Genomic DNA, 21,809 nt, shown 5'->3' with positions numbered 1-21,809 from the left:
GTCACATGTACAGTGTGTTTTTAGTTTCCAGTGTGTGTTTGTTCACTGTTTGCAGTGTGTGGTTTGTGGTATGGGTAAAAAAAAAAAATAATAATAATAAAAAAAAAAAAAAAATATATATATATATATATATATATATATATATATATATATATAAATATTTACAAATACTACTATATATATACTATACTACTACTGCTACTGCTACTGCTACTACTACCACTACTATTACTACTACATACTGCTATTACTACTACTACTATTCAATTTCAATTCAATTCATTTATTTTTGTAACGCCCAAAATCACAACCACAGTTGTCTGAAGGGCGTTCATGTTTTGGTTGATGGGGGAAACCGGAGTACCCGGAGGAAACCCATCCAGACACGAGGAGAAACATGAAAAACTCCACACAGAAAGGCCTGGGCGACCCGGGGATCAACCAAACACACAAAAACACAACAACACACAAAAACACACAACACACAAAAACACAACAACACACAAAAACACAACACACAACAACACACAACAACACACAAAAACACAACAACAAACAAAAACACAACAACACACAAAAACACAACAACACACAAAAACACACAAAAACACAACAACACACAAAAACACACAACACACAAAAACACACAACACACAAAAACACACAACACACAAAAACACACAACACACAAAAACAAAACAACACACAAAAACACAACAACACACAAAAACACACAACACACAAAAACACAACAACACACAAAAACACAACAACACACAAAAACACAACAACACACAAAAACACACAACACACAAAAACACAACACACAAAAACACACAACACACAAAAACACAACAACACACAAAAACACACAACACACAAAAACAAACACACAAAAACACAACAACACACAAAAACACACAACACACAAAAACACACAACAACACACAAAAACACAACAACACAAAAACACACAACACACAAAAACACACAACACACAAAAACACACAACACACAAAAACACACAACACACAAAAACACAACACACAAAAACACACAACACACAAAAACACACAACACACAAAAACACAACAACACACAAAAACACAACAACACACAAAAACACAACAACACACAAAAACACAACAACACACAAAAACACAACAACACACAAAAACACACAACACACAAAAACACACAACAACACACAAAAACAACAACACACAAAAACACAACAACACACAAAAACACACAACACACAAAAACACAACAACACACAAAAACACAACAACACACAAAAACAAACAACACACAAAAACACAACAACACACAAAAACAAACAACACACAAAAACACAACAACACACAAAAACACAACAACACACAAAAACACAACAACACACAAAAACACAACAACACACAAAAACACACAAAAACACAACACACAAAAACACACAACACACAAAAACACACAACACACAAAAACACACAACACACAAAAACACACAACGCACAAAAACACACAACGCACAAAAACACACAACGCACAAAAACACACAACACACAAAAACACACAACACACAAAAACACACAACAACACACAACAACACACAAAAACAAACACACAAAAACAAACACACAAAAACAAACAAACACACAAACACACACTAAACACTGGACTGAGACGTCACTTCAGCTCCAGATGAAGCTCATGAGGCCAGAGCAGCTGTAGAGACGAGTATCATAGCAACCAAAGAGCCAATCAGGAGAGAGGATGTCGCTAACGCTAACAGGAGCGACCTCGGGGACAGAAGGACCTGATTTGTCTGTTATTAATGTTCAGATCTTGATTTACAGACACAATAGTGAAATAAAAACCCCAGGATCATGTAGAGGGTTAATACGAACATTTAAGACCAGAATGAGTCTGAAGCAGCAGAGACAGAGAGGACAGAGAGGACAGAGAGAGGGGGCGGTTTATTAAAAAAAAAAAATAAACAAACTGAAAAAAAAAAACAACAACACCAAATAACTTAAATAAAAAAAATAAAACAAAAATAATAATAAAAAAAACTCAAAATAACAAAAAATATAAACTCCAAATTTTAAATTATAGATAAATTAACCCAAGATAACAAGAAAATTTAAATAAATAAACTCAAAATAACTAAAAAAAATTAAAAATAACTCAAAATAACTCAACTTAAAAATTAACTCAGAATAACTCAAAAACAAACTAAGAAACAAAAATAAAAAAATAAAAAAATCTCAAAATAACTAAAAAAAAATGATCCCAGGATCATGTAGAAGGTTAATACGAACATTTAAGACCAAAATGAGACAGCAGCAAGTACAGAGAGTGGGACAGTTTTTCAAAAAAATTAAAATAAACAGAAAAAAACCAAACTACCAAATAACTTAAATAAACAAAAAAAAATAAATAATAAAAAAACAAAATAACAAAAAATATAAACTCAAAATAGCAAAATATAAATAAAATAATATTAAGAAATTAAGAAAATTTAAATAAGCTCAAAATAACTAAAAAAAAACACAAAAACTAAAAATAACTTAAAAAAAACAAAACAATAAAAAAAATCTCAAAATAACTCAAATAACTTAAAAATTAACTCAGAATAACAAAAAACAAAAACTAAAAAACAAACAAAAAAATTTATACAAAAACTCAAAATAAGTTAAAAACAAAATCTCAAAATAATAAAAAAAAATGACCCCAGGATCATGTAGAAGGTTAATACGAACATTTAAGACCAAAATGAGTCTGAAGCAGCAGAGACAGAGAGAGGGGACAGTTTTTCAATAAAAAGTGAACTGGAGCCAGAGTCTGGAGCTGGAAACACGCCCATGGTCACTTCCTGTTTAGAACGCGCTGACCGAGCGGTTTTAGCCTCGTCCAGTTACATAAACAGTTTATGATCACAAAACATCAGTATCTCAGCAGTTTCGGTTTTATCCGCCCTCGTCTGTGTTAAATGTCATTGACCTGGAGAACGTGGTCGTCTGAAACGCAGCGACGGAAACGTCTCCGTCGCTTTAACGCTCTGTTGTGTGATTCAGGTATGCTCAGGTGGACCCTTCATAAGAAAGTCCAGAAGAACCCGGTCAACAGCCTGTCCCTGGTGTGGCTGCTCATCAAGGAACTGGAGAAAGTATGTCCAGATTTTATTAATCATTTTTAACATGACCAGACAAACGGAGTCCATGACATCAGACGACACGGCGATGACACACGAGAACGTCAAGGCCCCGCCCACCAGCCCCAAGGCCCCGCCCACCAGCCCCAAGGCCCCGCCCACCACCCCCAAGTTCATCTACAGTTGTCCGTCGCTATATCGCAGTTCGCCTTTCGTAGTTTCGTTTATTTCTTTTTTTTTTGCACAATTTTGCGTGTTTTTTTTTAAGCGTATTTACATAAACGTCGGATCTCAGTGTGACTCTGAAGTGCTGTACATTTGAGATTTGTTTTCTCCCCGACAAAACCCACAATGTCGATGAAACGTTCTGCACCGACAAAGACGCCGACGAAGGTTTGAACTTTGAGAGAGTTTAAACGAGAGAGAAATGTGAGAAAATGTTAACGCCTGTGTGAGAAAAGTGTATAAAGTGTGTGGTGAGGGGTTTGACAGACAAAAACAGAGAGAATAATGTAAAAATAAAGAGGATACTTTGCTGATTTTGGAGAGCGACGTGAAGTTTCTGGAGGCCGATCTGGAAAATGGGGGGACAATTTCTTGACATAATCCTGGACTTGGAGGTGAGATTTGACAGATGTTCAAACACAGATCAATAATCCACCTCATCCCAGTCCTTACATTTCCATGTCTTTTCACAAAACTATCAGTTGTTGTTTTTTTGAGTTGATGAAACAGAAAAGCAAAATAAATGTAAATGTTTAAACTTGAGAAAGGTTTTTATGGACAGAATTATATTTATTTTTCCGTGGACCCTCCCTGGACGGAAAGACGCAGCCGACGCAGCCGACGCAGCCGACGCAGCCGACGCAGCCGACGCAGCCGACTCACTCAGACTCATGTGTTTTTTTTATCATCTCATTTATCGTTTGCGTTTCTTCTGGTGGATATTTGAGTTTCAGTCTCGTCACATTTGCAGTTTTAAATCTTTTCATCTGTAAACACAAACACAGGAGGAGCAAAGGCTGAACCGCTTCATTTCTGTATTTTCTCGGAGCGTGTTCTGAGTAAAACACGACACGACGGAACAAAGGGGCTGGTGTTGCTCATTACATAATCTCCATAATTGTTTGAGTTGGTTTGTGATGATCTGGGCCTGGGGTGACACTTTAAACTCTCACATTTCACTTTATTTACACACAGTTTTCTTTGTTTTACGTTTCTGCTCTTGTGAAATAATTTGCAGCTGCACTATTTGTATAAAGCAAACTCTTTTTATTTGAACGTTTGCGCTCACAGACTCGCCTTAAGCCCGTCTGACTTTCACCGGGTTAAAACGGATCGTTCAAAAAACAGATTTTTGTTTATAGCTCAGTATTTAAACCAAAATGTCTCACATGTTTTTATATTTTTTCCATCCAGTTGTGTTTTTGTTTTTTGTAAATACACTGGTCCCTGGTTTATCGCGGGCGTCACGTTCTAAAAATAACCCGCAACAGGTGAAATCCGTGAAGTATCATCTTTATTTTTTACATTATTCTCTCTGTTTTTGTCTGTAAAACCCCTCACCACACACTTTATACACTTTTCTCACACAGGCGTTAACATTTTCTCACATTTCTCTCTCGTTTAAACTCTCTCAAAGTTCAAACCTTCGTAGGCGTCTTTGTCGGTGCAGAACGTTTCATCGACATTGTGGGTTTTGTCGGGGAGAAAACAAATTGCAAACGTACAGCACTTCAGAGTCACACTGAGATCCAACGTTTATGTAAATTTGTCTGAACACATTCTGTACTGGACAGGAGACACGGCACGGAGGAGACTGATGGACAATGGTCTACAGTCCAACAGCCAATCAGGACGCACGACACAATGGTCTACAGTCCAACAGCCAATCAGGACGCACGACACAATGGTCTACAGTCCAACAGCCAATCAGGACACACGACACAATGGTCTACAGTCCAACAGCCAATCAGGACGCACGACACAATGCACCTGTTAAAAAAAAAACATGTAAAATTGCACTAAAAAATAAGCGAGACAGTGAAAGTTGAACCGCGATACAACGAGGGACAAACTGTATATGAATCAATCTGAAGTTTCTATTTGTAGCTAATCTGAGGAATTATTATTTTTCTTTTTTTTCTGCAGGCGGAAAGATGGAACAGTCGCAAAAATATCCTCCCTCTTCTGCACACGCTCATGTACGCGCTGATCCAGGTGAGTCTGACAGGTGCACTGCGATGCTAGAAGGAAATTATTATTTTTTTTTACAATAAGGAAGTAGTTCTGAGGTCGATCACTTACCTTGGTTCTTTTTACTCACCTGTGCTTTTGTCCTTACGCCGCCCGGGCTTCTCGGATATTCCAGACGATCCACATTCCGGATGAACTCTATAAACGTGTGTACGACTTCTGCAAAAGACTCCTGACCTACCCACAGCCCTACTGCACCGTGGGCCTCAGCTGCACCAAGCAGATCAAGAAGGAGCGGGCCATTCCAGGTGAAACGCCGTTACATAATCGTCACATCGTTTAGGCGTGCGCTCCTCACATACCGAACTCCTAATTCTCTTTTTTATTGTGTCTCTTAGTGAAATCTCCAAAGATAGAACGAGACAAACTATATTCTACTGATTTAAATAGTAAAAGAAAATGTAAATTCTGTAACTGGACAAAACGTTTTAGAGTGAAGATGGCGATGCGTCCGGGGGGGAGGAGCTAACGACTGAAACTAGCACTTGGTCGTTTACCGTTTCTGTTTTAGTGTAACAGACCTCGCTCCGTGTGAACTGCGCCTGAGTCGTACTTTGCGTAATCATTCAGGCCTCTACTGGCTGCTCTCACACCTATTAGCATACTGGCTATTAGCATACTGGCTATTAGCATACTGGCTATTAGCATACTGGCTAGCACTACTGTTTCCTTGTTTAGATTTAGATCTGAGGATGTTGTTATAAGTAGAAGACGGATTATGTCTAAGGCCTCATTTCTGTCTTTCTTAACAAAAATCTCTTCTGTCTCTCACATTTCTTTTCTGTGGCTCAGATCTGACCCTCTCTCTGTCCAAAGCAGTGGTCAGTGTGTTTGAGACGCAGATGAACAGCAGACTGTGGTCCTGAGCTGCTCTCTCTCTTCTTCTTTTGTGTTTTTTGTGTGTTTGAGATGCAGATGAACAGCAGACTGTGGTCCTGAGCTGCTCTCTCTCTTCTTCTTTTGTGTTTTTTGTGTGTTTGAGACGCAGATGAACAGCAGACTGTTGTCCTGAGCTGCTCTTGCGTCGGTGTTTTAGTTTCTCCAGTGTAACGTCATTTTGCTCCAAAAGAAAATCAAATCTGTCACCTGGTCAGAACATTGTAGGAGTGAAGACGTTACTTATTTCAGTTCAGACAGAAATAAGTCGGTGTCCAGCAGTGATCTGACCAGCAGGGAGGAGCTAACCACACTAAACCTGTAAACAGCTTTTGTTTACAGTTTGTTTGTGCGTCAGGTCTGTGCGAGTGTGAACTGTGCCTGAGTCATAGTCATTCAAGCCTCTAATGAGTGATTTCACACCTGTTAGCATCCTGGTTAGCCCTGTTGTTTTCTTTGTTCTCTTTAATTGGAGTAGACCACATTGTACATAAAGTTCTACATAATAACCAAGTACTTTTGAGAGTATTTGAAGTATTCTGTTTTATTGTTTCAAATACAGGTCTCACTTTTCAGAGGATGGTCGTCGCCGAACAGAGATTAAAAAACGATCTGTACCGTTTCCAGGAGAGGTGAGCGTCACCTCTAAATGTCTGATATTTTGAAGCCCCAGATTTAACCCGTTTACTCTGTGTTTACTCTGTGTTTACTCTGTGTTTACTCTGTGTTTACTGTTTACTCTGTGTTTACTCTGTGTTTACTCTTTGTTTACTCTTTGTTTACTCTGTGTTTACTCTGTGTTAACTCTCTGTTTACTCTTTGTTTACTCTGTTTACTCTGTGTTCACTCTGTGTTTACTCTTTGTTTACTCTGTGTTTACTGTTTACTCTGTGTTTACTCTGTGTTTACTGTTTACTCTGTGTTTACTCTGTGTTCACTCTGTGTTTACTCTGTGTTTACTCTTTGTTTACTCTGTGTTTACTCTGTGTTCACTCTGTGTTTACTCTGTGTTTACTCTGTGTTTACTCTGTTTACTCTGTGTTTACTCTCTGTTTACTCTCTGTGTTTACTCTGTTTTCTCCCTGTTTTCTCTCTGTTTACTCTCTGTTTACTGTATTCTCTCTGTTTTCTCTCTATTTTCTCTCTGTTTACTCTGTTTTCTCTCTGTTTACTCTGTTTTCTCTCTGTTTACTCTGTTTTCTCTCTGTTTACTCTGTTTTCTCTCTGTTTACTCTCTGTTTACTCTGTTTTCTCTCTGTTTTCTCTCTGTTTTCTCTCTGTTTTCTCTCTGTTTACTCTCTGTTTACTCTTTTCTCTCTGTATTCTCTGTTTACTCTATTTTCTGTTTACTCTGTTTTCTCTCTGTTTTCTCTCTGTTTTCTCTGTTTACTCTCGTCTCTTTCTCTGTAGAGTTTTTGTCCTGGCCGATCCTGCCGTTTTCTCCTCTTCCTTGTGCCGAGTGGTGCGTGACGACATCGAGGCGTCGGCGGCGACCTCCAGGGGGCGTGTCTCTCCTTTTGACCACATGTGCAGCGTGGTCCAACACGCCATCCAGGCCAACGTGGGTCTGGAGCAGAGCGACGGCTCCAGACTGGCCCGAGCGCTCAAGGTCAGGGATTTTAAGTATTATTCAAACCTCCATGTCACACACAGACCTGGAGTGTGTTTTGTTTCATTGTTTAACACAAACCTGCAGATTTAGGCTGAGTTCTTCTCTCAAACTGAAAACACTCTGTTCCACCTTGTGATGTCATCATGTGGTGATACAGGAAGTGCTCCTCTGTGTTTTTAAACTCCACACACCTTCATTTATAGAATCATTTGGATCATTTCAGTCCTGGAGGTGTCACTTATCTCGACTGAACTAAAGGTAAAAGGAGGAGTTAACATGAAAACTACCACTTGATGACATCACAAGGTGGAATGTCGCATTTTGAGCTTTGTAGATGTTACAGACTAATAATAAAGTGACTCAAACATGTGTGAATGAAACAAAACACAACTCCAGGTCTGTTTTTGAGGAGGGAACAGCGTTAGAACACGGTTTCACGCTCACAAGTCCATTTTGCGTCACAAAGGAGTTTTAAACGTCACTTTCACTTTCACTTCCAGTCAAAAGTTTAGATCCGCTCACATCGTGGATCGTCGATACCAGATTCAGATCATGTTTCAGCATCATTTCCGATATTTGACACCCGCCCTGTTCGTCTTTGTTCTTTCTTCTGTTCAGTTCTTAGTTTTTTGGTGGATGTGGTTGTACCTGGGCCCACGTTTACACACAAACTCTCATCAAAACGTTTCCTGTCCAGATCCACTCAGCAGGTGGTCGTCACTTGTTTAAAGCTGCACTCTGCAACTTTGGTTGAGGTTACACTGCAGCGTGTTAACACTTTGCCTGGGTTAGAGCTGCCAGAAATGTTCCACAGTGTGTCATTACACCTGTCTGTGTCTGTCAAATATTTATTCAATTGCCTGTGTTTTTATTGTTCAAAAACACATTGAAAAACGTGCTTTCTTACTTTAGGGTGGGCTTGCCTCTCCACGGGTCTGACCTATAACTTGGCCTAGTGGTTTTATACCTCGTTGTCGCCATGGAGATAGAAAGGTTGAGGCAAAAGCAGACGAGCGGCTTGAAGACTTCCTCTGTTTTTTGTCAGAGCTGTTCTAAACCACAGTCTGCTTCATGTGACTCTGCGCCGGAATGAACAGAAAGTCCCTCTAACTATAGACTGTTATATAAGTGGACATCGCTAACCCGCTAGCCACCGCGCTACAAACAGGAAGTGATCATGGGCGCACTTCCTGCTCCATTGGCTCCAATTCACTTCACATTGAAAAACTGCAGCTGTCAGACTCATTTTGGGCTTAAATGTTTGTATTAACCCTCTGCATGGTCCTGGGGGGCATTTTTTGAGTTTATTTAATTTAGTTTTTTTATTTTTTTTATTTTGAGGGTTTTTTTGTGGGGTTGTGTTATTTTTATTTATTTATTTATTTTGTTACATTGAGGGTTTTTTTTTTAGTTCATTTTCTTTCTTTTTTTTTAGTTATTTAGAGTTTTTTTTTATTATTGTGAGTTGGGTTTTTTTCTTATTTTTATTATTAAAACAACTAAACGATTTTTTTTTCTTATTTTTTGTTATTTTGAGTTATTTTTGTTTGTTTTTTTGTTTGTTTTGAGTTTAATTTATTCATTTATTTATTCATTTTTTGAGTTTATTTTTGCTATTTTTTTATTTAGTTTTTTTTTGTTATTTTGAGGTTTTTTTTGTGGGGTTGTGTTATTTTTATTTATTTATTTTTTGTTACATTGAGGGTTTTTTTTTAGTTCATTTTCTTTCTTTTTTTAGTTATTTAGAGTTTTTTTTATTATTGTGAGTTGGTTTTTTTTCTTATTTTTATTATCAAAACAACTAAAAGATTTTTTTTCTTCTTATTTTTTTGTTATTTTGAGTTATTTTTGTTTTTTTGTAGTTTTTTTTTGTTTTGAGTTTAATTTATTATTATTTTTTTTTTAAACAGCGCCCCCTCTCTCTGTCTCTGCTGCTTCAGACTCATTCTGGTCTTAAATGTTCGTATTAACCCTCTACATGATCCTGGGGTTTTTATTTCACTTTTGTGTCTGTAAATAAAGTTTTGAACATTAATAACGACACATGTACAGAGACTTTCTCTCACCTTCCTACTGCAGAGTTTAAATACGTTTATCGAGAAAATACAAAAGAATATCGATCATTTCCTGTTTGACGATGTCGCCCACGTCTCAGTGAACAGGAGGACGTATATAAACGTATTAAACTCTGCAGGGGGAAGGTGAAAAGTCCCTGTACATGTGTCGTTTGAGGCGGCTGCTGTGGAGATGTTCCACAGTACGGCATTAAACTTGTCTTGACGTACATTTGTTCAGCTCCAGGCGCCTCACCTCTCCACAGATTTGACCTGAGTTTAAATCCGTACTGTGGAGCTTTCCAGACAAATCAATAATATCTCCATGGAAACAGACAGGACATGAGAACAACATAAGAACAACAGAGCGTCAGGAGGGATTAAAAAAAGAGAAGATTAAACGGTTCCACTGTGACGTTTAGACGTTCACAGATGTGCAGCCTCAGGTTCAACAAACTCACATTTTAGTCAAAAGTTTGAATCGATCTGGTCTTTCCAAAAAAGATTTTGTAATCGTGCCATCCATCCATGTTCTTCCTCTTCTCCGGGGCCGGGTCACGGGGACATCAGTCTAAACAGGGACACCCAGACTTCCTTCACCCCAGACACAGTCCCTCCAGTGTGTCCTGGGTCCTCCCCGGGGCCTCCTTCCAGTGGGACATGAACACCTCCCTAGAGCCCGAGCCTCAGCTGCTCCTCTCCACATGGAGCAGCGGCTCTACTCCGAGCTCCTCACTCTGTCTCTAAGGGAGCGCCCGCACACCCTGCGGAGGAAACTCGGGCGCTCGTATCTGTGATCTCGTCCTTTCGGCCCAGAGCTCCTCAGGTGAGGACAGACTGAGGACAGTCCAGAGCTTTGACTTTAGACTCAGCTCCTTCTTCACCACGACAGACGAGACTCTGATCTCGGGTCTGGTTCAGGACTGAGAGGATGGAGCGAGATTGTCCTCGTGCATTTCCGTTTTGGGGTTTTCTTTGCATAAAGTGCAGTTGGATCGATTGTTTTGACATATTTGAGCATAAAGTCGAGTGAATTCTCTATCAGTTTAAAGAAACATCTCGTCTTATTATTTTATCTTAAACCTTTGGCTCAGAGTTCATCCTTTTTTCAAACAGTGTCAGGGACTAATTTTCTCCAGTAAAACCACAGAGGGGACATCTTGTTGTAGTGACATCATTTAATTAGAAAAATGCCCTCCACATTCTGAGTTTATATAAATGGACATGACCTTAGCCGCTGAGTTTCATACAGGACGTGATCATGATGCACTTCCTGTTCCGTTTGCAGCAGTTCTGTTCAAACCTCACACCTGCTGCACGTCCAAGGCCCGAGACTTTAAAATGTCCAACGTGAACTGGACCTGAATAAAAAAATACAAATCTGCTTGTGATTAAACTCTTCATCTGAAAACTTACAATAAAATAAAATCATGCAGCCACATGTGGGATCCAACAACAGACTGTTTATGTAAATGGACATAGTTAAGACTCGACTGTGGCTCCAGTTCACTTTCTATTGAAAAACCTGTCTCCTCTCTCTGTCTCTGCTGCTTCAGACTCGCCATTTTGGTCTTAAATGTTCGTATTAACCCTCTACATGAGCTTAGGTTCATTTTTTTAAAGTTAATTTAAGTTTGTTTGTTTTTTTTATTTTTTTATTTATTTTTTTTTTTTAGTTATTTTGAGTTTATTATTATTATTTAGTTTATTTTCTTCATTTTTTGAGTTATTTTGAGTTTTTTTGTTTTGTTTTTTTTTAGTTAGATTCTGAGTTCATTTTAATTTTTTATTTGTTATTTTGAGTTTTTTTTTAGTTATTTTTAGTTTTTGTTGTTTTTTTGTTATTTTGAGTTTATTTTATTTTTTATTATTTTGAGTTTATTTATCTTTTGTTATTTTGAGTTTAGTTACTTTTTTATTTTTTTATTTTTTTGAGTTATTTTGAGTATTTATTTATTTATTTATTTTTTGTTAGATTCTGAGTTCATTTTAATTTTTTATTTGTTATTTTGAATTTATTTTTTTAGTTATTTTAGTTTTTGTTGTTGTTTTTTTTAGTTATTTTGAGTTTTTTTATTATTATTTTGAGTTTATTTATCTTTTGTTATTTTGAGTTTAGTTACTTTTTTTTTATTTTATTTTTTTTGAGTTATTTTGAGTATATTTTTTTATATATATTTTTTTGTGTTTTATATATTTATTTATTTTTGTTTTTTTCACAAACTGTCCCCTGTCTCTGTCCCTGCTGGTGTCAGACTCGTCATTTTGTTTTGGGGTTTTTATTTCACTATTGTGTCTGTAAATCAAGATCTGAACATTAATAACAGACACATCAGGTCCTTCTGTCCCCGAGGTCGCTCCTGTTAGCGTTAGCATTAGCGTTAGCGACAGGTTTGATTGCGGGAGGGGGCGTTACCTTCAGCAGCCTCTGTCCTGATTGGCTGTTTGTGGTGACGTCACACTCTTCCTCACACAGTCCGTGCTCCGCTCTTACCTGTGGCGTGTTTTTCTGAACAGGACGCGGGTCGTGACGTGGAGCACTATTTTCAGGAAGTGCTGTCGGCGTTTGAACAGCGCGCGGACCAGAGCGACGCCCTGAGCGGCCGCCTGCTCCAGCTCTACCATCAGATCGTGGCTGACACAGGTGAGACACAGGAGCGCTCAGACGTCTGGACACGCCCTCCTTCAATGTGTTTTTTTTATTTTTCTTCATTTGTACTTCTTTGTACTTCATGTACGCACAGTAAATCATCAAATATATGAAGTAAAATCTATGGAAAATGGTAAATTATCACATTTTTATACAGCGCTTTTCAACTTTGAAGTCACTCAAAGCGCTTTACATCACACGTTCACACACACACACACACACACACACACACACACACACACACACACACACACACACACACACACACACACACACACACACACACTGGGGGCGAGGGGGTCTAAGTGTCTTGCCCAAGGACACGACAACAGCATACTCTACCAACTGAGCCACTGTCGATCTTTGCTTTGTTGATTTTAGAGGGTTTTTTTTACTGTATTTTCTGGACTAAACGTCGCTCTGCAGTATAAAAATTGCAAAATAATGAAGAAAAAACATTTAAAAGTCGCACTTTTTACTTTTATAAACAAACAGAAAACATCAAATATATGACATAAGTTATAGGGAATTATTTAATCAAGAAAAAACTTAAATAACTCCATTAAGTATGTTTTTATATCTATATTCAAATCGTCAAAGTCTCCACACGTTTTTTTCTTTACTACTGTATTTTCCGTCGCTCTGGAGAATAAGTCGCACTTTTGGGGAAGTTTATTTTACAAAATCCGAGCCCAAGAGCAGACATTTTATCTTTAAATGAAGTTATAATAAAAACAATGTCTAAACTGTAGCAGCCTCAGGGATTTCATCTGAGCCCGAGGGAGAAAAAACTGGATTATTTTATATGAAACGTAAAAAAAACAAAATGAAATGACACAAACCTCGTGACCCGACGTCCACGAGGGGCTAACTGCTCGTCTGGGGCTTTCTTTCTTCTCACTCTAAATAAATATCAATAAAAATGTCAAAGATTGTTAATTATATCTACGTCTTATTTCATTTCCTGTCTGAACGGAGCTTTTGAAAATGTGGGCGTGGCAGAGCGCTGACGTCCGAGTGCGACGACTTATACATGTTTAAAACTGCTTCACAACTAGAGCATAAAAGTCAAATATTAAGAACAAAACACTAAATTAAATACATAAATATGAGGGACTGTTCCTTTAACGTAAGATTTTAACAGTTAATCAGATAAATAAAGTGGAAAAAACAACACGTTTACTCTGGATCTCACTCCAAAAAGTCACACTTATCGTCCAGAAAATACCATAAATGTTTTTCTTTGCTTCATAATTCCATGTTTCTCACTTTTTCTGTGTTTATGAAACGTCGACAGTAGTAAAAATAAACAAAACAGAAACAGTGACCGAGGGGGCGTGTCCACGTGCAGTAATGACCCTCGTCCCTCGATTAGACGGTGACATCATATGAGCCGACCACAGCTCAGTTACATAACATGTGGTGACGCCTTAAAGCTACAGCACAAACGGCTCGTTCAGACCGGATCTGGGATAAGACATCTGTGTCAATTAAATCAAAGTCTCTTATTCACAGAAGGACCAGTATCGGGTATAAATGAACATATGTACTTTTTAATTTTATTTAATTTGATATATATTTTATATTATATACATTATATATTTATTTTATTTTTTATTTTATTTTACCTTTATTTATTTATATTTTATTTTTATTTATTTATGTATTTTATTTTTATATATTTATTTTTTTTTCATTTTTTGTTAATATAATTTTTATTATAATTTTTATGTATTGATTTATTTATGTATTTTATTTTTATATATTTTATTATTTATTGATTTTTTACTTTATTTGTATTTATCTTTATACAGGGGAATTACAGTTACTTTTCTAACTTAAAATAAATACTTGTCAGTACTTCATCGTGTCATTTTGGGTTTGAGCTGCACAGTGTTAGAAAGAACAGAGAAAACACAGAACTTAGTGATATTTTCATCTTTTTCCCTCAAAACTCAAGCTGTTTGTAATAATAACATGTTTTTCTCTTAAATATAATGCACCTCTGTGTAAAAGTAAAAGTACTCTGAATGCAGTACTCTACGCTACAAAACACATTTTAATTTGCATATTGGGACAAAGATCTCTGGAAGTATTTAGACAGTACAAGTTCTTCTCTCAAACTGAAAACACTCCGTTCCACCTTGTGATGTCATCATGTGGTGATACAGGAAGTGCTCCACTGTGTTTTTAAACTCCACACACCTTCATTTATAGAATCATCTGGATCATTTCAGTCCTGGAGTTGACACTTAACTCGACTGAACTAAAGGTAAAAGGAGGAGTTCACTTGAAAACTACCACTTGATGACATCACAAGGTGGAACAGAGCGTTTTGAGCTTTGTAGATGTGACAGACTGATAATAAAGTGTGACTGAAACATGTGAATGAAACAAAACACAACTCCAGGTCTGTTTTTGAGGAGGTAACAGCGTTAGAACACGGATTAAAGCTGCAGGAGTCAGGTGTGTGTGTGTGTGTTTGTGTGTGTGTGTGGGGGTGGGTGGGTGTGTGTGTGTGTGTGTGTTTGTGTGTGTGTGTGTGTTGGGGTGGGTGTGTGTGTGTGTTTGTGTGTGTGTGTGTGTTTGTGTGTGTGTGTGTTTGATGTTCGTTGTTTATTTACCTCACACACACTGACCTATAAAATGGTAGAATTGTCTTTGATTTATTTCTGGGCATCTGTTTCCATAACATCCGTGTTATTTTTAAACCCGTGTCAGACCTGATGAGCTCCGGATGTGTGTTTTCACTCTGTGGATGTGACTCTGTGTTTGTGTGTGTTTGTGTGTGTTGTGTGTGTTGTGTTTGCGTCTCTTTCGTCCCATATTCATGTTTGTGTTTATTCCAGAGCCGTCGTCCAGCGGAGCCCCGAGCGACTGCCCCCTGCCCAACCCGGACATGAGCTTCTACCTGTGGACGGAGGAGCTGGACATCTGTGAGTGTGTGTGGTCAATGTGAGGACAGCACAGGCCACGCGTCGCTAGGGGCGACTGGGGCGAGTGTTTGGCCCATTGAGCCGCAGGCGGGTTGAATCACGCTCCCATAGATTTATTTTATTAGTTTTTTAAAATAATAATAATAATAATAATAATAATAATAATAGAGTCAATGGGCTTCACCCATTGACTCAGTGTTGACGCTGACATGCTAGCAACAACAAATATGCATGTCCCACACCTACGGCGTGGGTTGCTAGGATACAGGAGTCTGTGCAGGGGGCGGTGCTGCCACGAAGTTGCAGCGTGAAAACAGCAATAGGCCCTACGCCCTCTATGGGCTCGGGCCTAAAAATAAAAATAATTAAAGCCGCAAGCGGCATCGAGCGGCCCTCGCAGGCCCGGCACTCCCTACAGGAGGCGCTAACGTGCCAGTTTTGTCCGTGTTATTGCAGCTTTGGGCTGGACGTGTCTCTAAACAAACACACAGTGGAAGGACTGATGCACCACTGTGGCAACACTGTGCAAAATACAAACTGGGCCCCCTGGACTTTTTTGACGGGAACGACCTGAAGAGTCACTGTGCCAAATTTCACATTCTTAATTGAAGTGAATAAGTCGTTATAAAACTTTGAAATGTATGAAAATTAGTACATTTTCCCATTAGGATAACATGGGCTGTTTTATGCATCGCCATGGCAACACGGTGAAAAATATGACATGGGTCCAGTTGACTTTTTTCATCAGGATGAGATGAAGAGTCATTGTGGCAATTTTGACAATATTCCGTGAAACTAATGTTTTTCTGATGATTGGATAAATGTGGGAGGTTTCCCATTAGGATAACAGTTTGTCACATCGCCATGGCAACACGGAGCAAGAAACACATGGGTCTGATTGACTTTATTGATTGGGATGACCCAATAGACTCATTGTTTTATTTTATTTGTGATTATTATTATTGTTTGTGATCTAAAAGCACAATTGATGTAAATGTGACGACTCCAAACCTTTTTCAACATTTAAAGATGTTTGTGTTTCCCTCAGTCGTCCTGATCCAGAACAAAAGACCAAGTTTAAATCTGTAACTGGACAAATCGATGTAGGAGGAGCTAACGACACTGAAACTGTAAACATGTTCACAGTTTCAGTGTCGTTAGCGCCCCCTTCAGACAGATATAAGGCAGTGTCCAGCAGGAATCTGACCAGAACTGAAGAAGAGACTTGGACGACTCCTACAACGATTTGTCCAGTTACAGATTTAAACTTTGCCTTTTGCTAAACATATAAAGATGAAACTTAGTGTGACAAAGGCCCATGACACATAAAAAACTCTATTCTGACTCCGTCCTAAACCCAACAGGACGTCGGCCAGACTGGACAGAACCCCATTTTTGCAAAATTTCCCTTCTCTTACTTTTTATATCTCCACCTTGGAATTTATTTCAAGATGCTTGAAAAAAGGTAAAACTAACCAAGACTCATGTGCAATTAAATATTATTATTTATTTTTTTGATGAATTTTAAAATGTGGGTTTGGCTAATCCACAAATCAGTGACTGAAAGGCTCACGAACAGCCTCACGAACTCATGTAAAGTCCATGCTGCTGTTCTGTAACCACAACAGTCTACACACACACACACACACACACACACCCCACACACACACACACACACACACACAACAAGGCGAGTTAAGTGTCTTGCTCAAGGACACCAAACCCACCAGATCCCCTTAACGGCGTCTCGCTCTCTCAAAAATCCTGGTGAATATCCCTGAGCGTGTCCTGTTTTTCCGATCCTGTTGTTGCTGTTTCTCTGCATTTTCCACACTTTGGGATAACTCTTGGACTCTGATTCTGAGCTGGAGTTGACTTTGTGCTGACTCTACGCTCTTCTGTCGCTCCTCCATGTGCTTTTGTTGTAACTCGTACACTCTGTTCTCCAGCTCCAGTTTGTTTTTTGTCAGGTTTTCCAAGTGACTCGTCCAAAATGCGTCACTTTCCCTGTGATGTTTCTCTAAAGTTTCTCTGAGCAGAACCTCACGTTTTAACGCTAAACTGTTCTCATTAAACATATTTTCAATCTGGGTTCTAATTGCAAAGAGATGAGCAGCTTCCCTTTGTACCATTTCGTCTTTTAAAAGTTCTACTTTTGTTCTTAAATTAGCGTTTTCGTTTTGCAGAAACTTTATCTGGACCTGCTGATCTGCCAAAGTAGATTTTGCCTGTTGAGCCAATTCATTCCTCAAAATCTCAACGTTTGCTGCAAGTTTTGAGTTTTCTTTTTCCAGATCTGTGACTTTTTGTTCCTTCCTCGGGTTCATGTCTGTGGAATCCTCGACTTGCCTTAGCACTTGATCATAGAATTTAAAAGGAGCCTCTTTTTGGCTCAGTTTCACTTTCAAAATCTCGATCGTTTCTTTAAGTTCTGCTCGTTCTTTCTGCAGATTCTTAATCGTTTGCTCCTTGGCTTCAGTTTCCATCTGATTTTCCTCCAAAATCGTTTCTCTCTGGGCCTCCAAGATTTGCAAGTTGGAACAATCCTTCTCCAAATGTTCTGTCTTTTGCCCCATAACTTTGCCCGTCTCTAACTGCCCCTCCATCGTCTCTTTGACAGATCTCAGCTCGTTTTCTGCCTTCATGACGTCCTTGTTTAGTTTTGCTCGTGTTTCCTGGAGTTCCTTCTCTTTCTGAGCCAACTTCTGCTGCTCTAGTTGGAGCTGCTCTTCAAAGTTTCTCCGCTCAGTGTTGAACTCCTCCTGTTTCTCACGAAAACATTTAATTATATCTTTTAATTCTTCTTTAACTTCATCTACTACCTGCTCTGAATCTTTGATCGAGTGTTTCAAAGAGTCGTTTTCTGCCCTTTCCTTTTGAATATCTCGATCTAACCGGCTCACCTCCCTTTTAGAGATCTCCAGTTTATTTTCCAAATCTTTCTGCTCCTGACTCCACTTTTCTCTGTCCTCCTCAAACTTCATTTCTTTGATTTTGAGTTGTTGCTTAAGATTTTCAATTTCTTGTTTTAACTCTGCCGTTTCGTGTGAATCGTTCCCTCGTTCATGATGTTCCTCAGTCGTTTCTCTGGTTTCAGTCTCTTGAGTTTCTGCAGTGGATGTTTGAAGCTCAGACTCTTTTACACCGAACCGAGACTTGACTATTTTCATCTCCGCTTCAAATTTTAGGGCTTTCTTCTCAGCTTCTCTTTCTGCTTTCTGCCACTGTTTAAACTGCATCTCCATTTTGCGTTGTTTCAGAGTGAGCCCTGAGACTTTATTTCCCATAACTTTGTCCGTCTCTAACTGCCCCTCCATCGCCTCTTTGACAGATCTCAGCTCCCCGTTTTCTGCCTTCATGACGTCCTTGTATAGTATTGCTTGTATTTCCTGGAGTTCCTGCTCTTTCTGAGCCAACTTCTGCTGCTCTAGTTGGCGCTGCTCTTCAAAGTTTCTCCTCTCAGTGTTGAACTTCTCCTGTTTCTCACGAAAACGTTTAATTATATCTCTTAATTCTTCTTTAACTGCATCTACCTTCTCTTTTTCTGCCCTTTGCTTTTGAATATCTCGATCTAACTGGCTCACCTCCCTTTTAGAGATCTCCAGTTTATTTTCCAAATCTTTCTGCTCCTGACTCCACTTTTCTCTGTCCTCCTCAAACTTCATTTCTTTGATTTTGTGCAGTTTGAGTTGTTGCTTAAGATTTTCGTTTTCTTTTTCTAACTCTGCCGTTTCGTGTGAATCGTCCCCTCGTTCATGATGTTCCTCAGTCGTTTCTCTGGTTTCAGTCTCTTGAGTTTCTGCAGTGGATGTTTGAAGCTCAGACTCTTTTAGACTGAGCTGAGACTTGAGTGTTTTCATCTCCATTTCATATTTTAGGACTTTCTTCTCAGTTTCTCTTTCTGCTTCCTGCCACTGTCTAAACTGCGTCTCCATTGTGCGTTCTTTCAGAGTGAGCGCTGAGTCTTTATTTCGCAGACTCTCTACTTTGTCCAACAATTGAATATTTTGTTGTTTTAGTGAGTCCAGATCCTCGCTCTGTTTTACGGCGTCTTTATCTTTGGTGAGTTTATCAGAACTGCACGTTTCTGACTTTACTCGTTTCAGTCTTTTGATCTGAGCCTGAATGTCCTTTGCGTTCATTGTTGTGTTTGTGAATCTGTTTCACTAGTGAGTTATTCTCTATTACTATAATCTGTTACTCGTGAGTTTATCGTGAGTTTATCAGACAAGTTCTTCTGCTTCAGCTCTACAAACTCTCTGAAACTAAAGCTTTGAGGCTTTACAGGCTGTGCCACTTTGTGACATCACACAGTTCGAGAATCCCGGTTGCCGTGGCAACGCCGTCGACACCGGCCCTCAGGGTTTTTTATATATAAATATACAGGCATCGCCATGGCAACACCGTGCAAAATACAGAATTGGCCCCCGACTTTTTGGGCGAGAACGACCTGAAGAGTCACTGTGCCAAATTTCACATTCTTAATTGAAGTGAATAAGTCGTTATAAAACTTTGAAATGTATGAAAATTAGTACATTTTCCCATTAGGATAACATGGGCTGTTTTATGCATCGCCATGGCAACACGGTGAAAAATATGACATGGGTCCAGTTGACTTTTTTGATCAGGATGAGATGAAGAGTCATTGTGCCAAATTTCACATCATTCCATGAAACTAATATTTTTCTGATGAATGTGAAAAATTGGGAGGTTTCCCATTAGGATAACATTGGCAGTTTGGTGCATCGCCATGGCAACACGGTGCAAAAAAACACATGGGTCTGATTGACTTTATTGATTGGGATGACCCAATGGAATTTTGTGTCAAATTTGGTGACATTTGGGAAAACTAAATTTACGGCCGTCCATACAAATATATTCTATGTTCTGTAGGGGGCGCTATCGCGCCAATTTATTTTATGTCACAATGAGTAGGTTTAGGCCCAAAAGTCTTACAACTGATTTTAATTTAAACCAAATCGGACTTTGTATGCGCAAACGGGAGCAAATTTAGAAATTTGAAAATTGCAAAAATTCCAGTGGAATTTTACGGCTTCGCCGCACGCAAACCGTAATAGGCATCATCATGAATTGAATAACTTTTGATGCCCCACTTGTCCAGATGATGTACAGTGAATTTCAGCCCTGCAGGTGAAGCGCCTTCAGAGGAGCTGATTAAAATGTGACGTCAGCGAAAACGCTGACTTTGCATTTTGGAATTTTCAATCCAAGATGGCCCATGTGCTCATCGTTGCAGAAGCAATAGGCCCTACGCCCTGTAGGGGCTCGGGCCTAACAAACAAAGGGCCTAACAAACAAAGGGCCTAACAAACAAAGGGCCTAACAAACAAAGGGCCTAACAAACAAAGGGCCTAACAAACAAAGGGCCTAACAAACAAAGGGCCTAACAAACAAAGGGCCTAACAAACAAAGGGCCTAACAAACAAAGGGCCTAACAAACAAAGGGCCTAACAAACAAATACACGTCAGTAAAAACATTAAAAACAGATGTAGGTGTGTGTAAAAGTTGTGATTGTGTCACCAGTGCTTCTAGTTTTACTTTTCCTTGGAGTGGAGTTTCATTTTTGTGAAGTAAAATGGCTAAAATCCTCTTTCCGTCTCAGATAAATGCTGTTGTCGTGTCCTTGGGCAAGACACTTGACCCCCCTCGCCCCAGTGTGTGTGTGTGTGTGTGTGTGTGTGTGTGTGTGTGTGTGTGTGTGCACTGTTCCTTGATGTTCAAATCAATTTTGTACATATATGAGCCGCACCTGAATATGAGCCGCAGGTTTTCATATTGTAACGTGAGATATTTACACAGAATTTCAATTTTCAATTCAATTCAATTCATTTATTTTTGTAACGCCCAAAATCACAACCACACAACAACACACAAAAACACAACAACACACAAAAACAAACAACACACAAAAACACAACAACACACAACACACAACAACACAACAACACACAAAAACACAACAACACACAAAAACACACAACACACAAAAACACAACAACACACAAAAACAAACAACACACAAAAACACAACAACACACAACACACAACAACACAACAACACACAAAAACACAACCACAGTCGTCTGAAGGGCGTTCATGTTTTGGTTGATGGGGGAAACCGGAGTACCCGGAGGAAACCCATCCAGACACGAGGAGAAACATGAAAAACTCCACACAGAAAGGCCTGGGCGACCCAGGGATCAACCAAACACACAAAAACACACAACACACAAAAACACAACAACACAC

At 38.9% G+C, this 21,809-nt stretch overlaps 1 protein-coding gene across 1 annotated transcript in view; it reads left to right on the top strand.

Moving 5' to 3' along the window:
• The first annotated feature begins 2,882 nt into the window (after positions 1-2,882).
• LOC117378710 (phosphoinositide 3-kinase regulatory subunit 6-like) overlaps positions 2,883-21,809 on the top strand; it is a 35,635-nt gene continuing 16,708 nt past the window's right edge. Inside the window, exons 1-7 of the mRNA XM_033975375.2 lie at positions 2,883-3,169; positions 5,306-5,374; positions 5,526-5,658; positions 6,849-6,918; positions 7,697-7,895; positions 12,470-12,596; positions 15,452-15,538. Coding sequence (XP_033831266.2) covers positions 2,993-3,169; positions 5,306-5,374; positions 5,526-5,658; positions 6,849-6,918; positions 7,697-7,895; positions 12,470-12,596; positions 15,452-15,538 — 862 coding nt within the window. The 5' untranslated portion in view covers positions 2,883-2,992. The remainder of the gene's footprint in view (positions 3,170-5,305; positions 5,375-5,525; positions 5,659-6,848; positions 6,919-7,696; positions 7,896-12,469; positions 12,597-15,451; positions 15,539-21,809) is intronic.

This window comes from Periophthalmus magnuspinnatus, chromosome 1, assembly GCF_009829125.3.
Source record: "Periophthalmus magnuspinnatus isolate fPerMag1 chromosome 1, fPerMag1.2.pri, whole genome shotgun sequence".
NCBI classification, from domain to species: Eukaryota; Metazoa; Chordata; class Actinopteri; order Gobiiformes; family Gobiidae; genus Periophthalmus; species Periophthalmus magnuspinnatus.
This window is presented reverse-complemented; position numbering and strand designations above follow the sequence as displayed.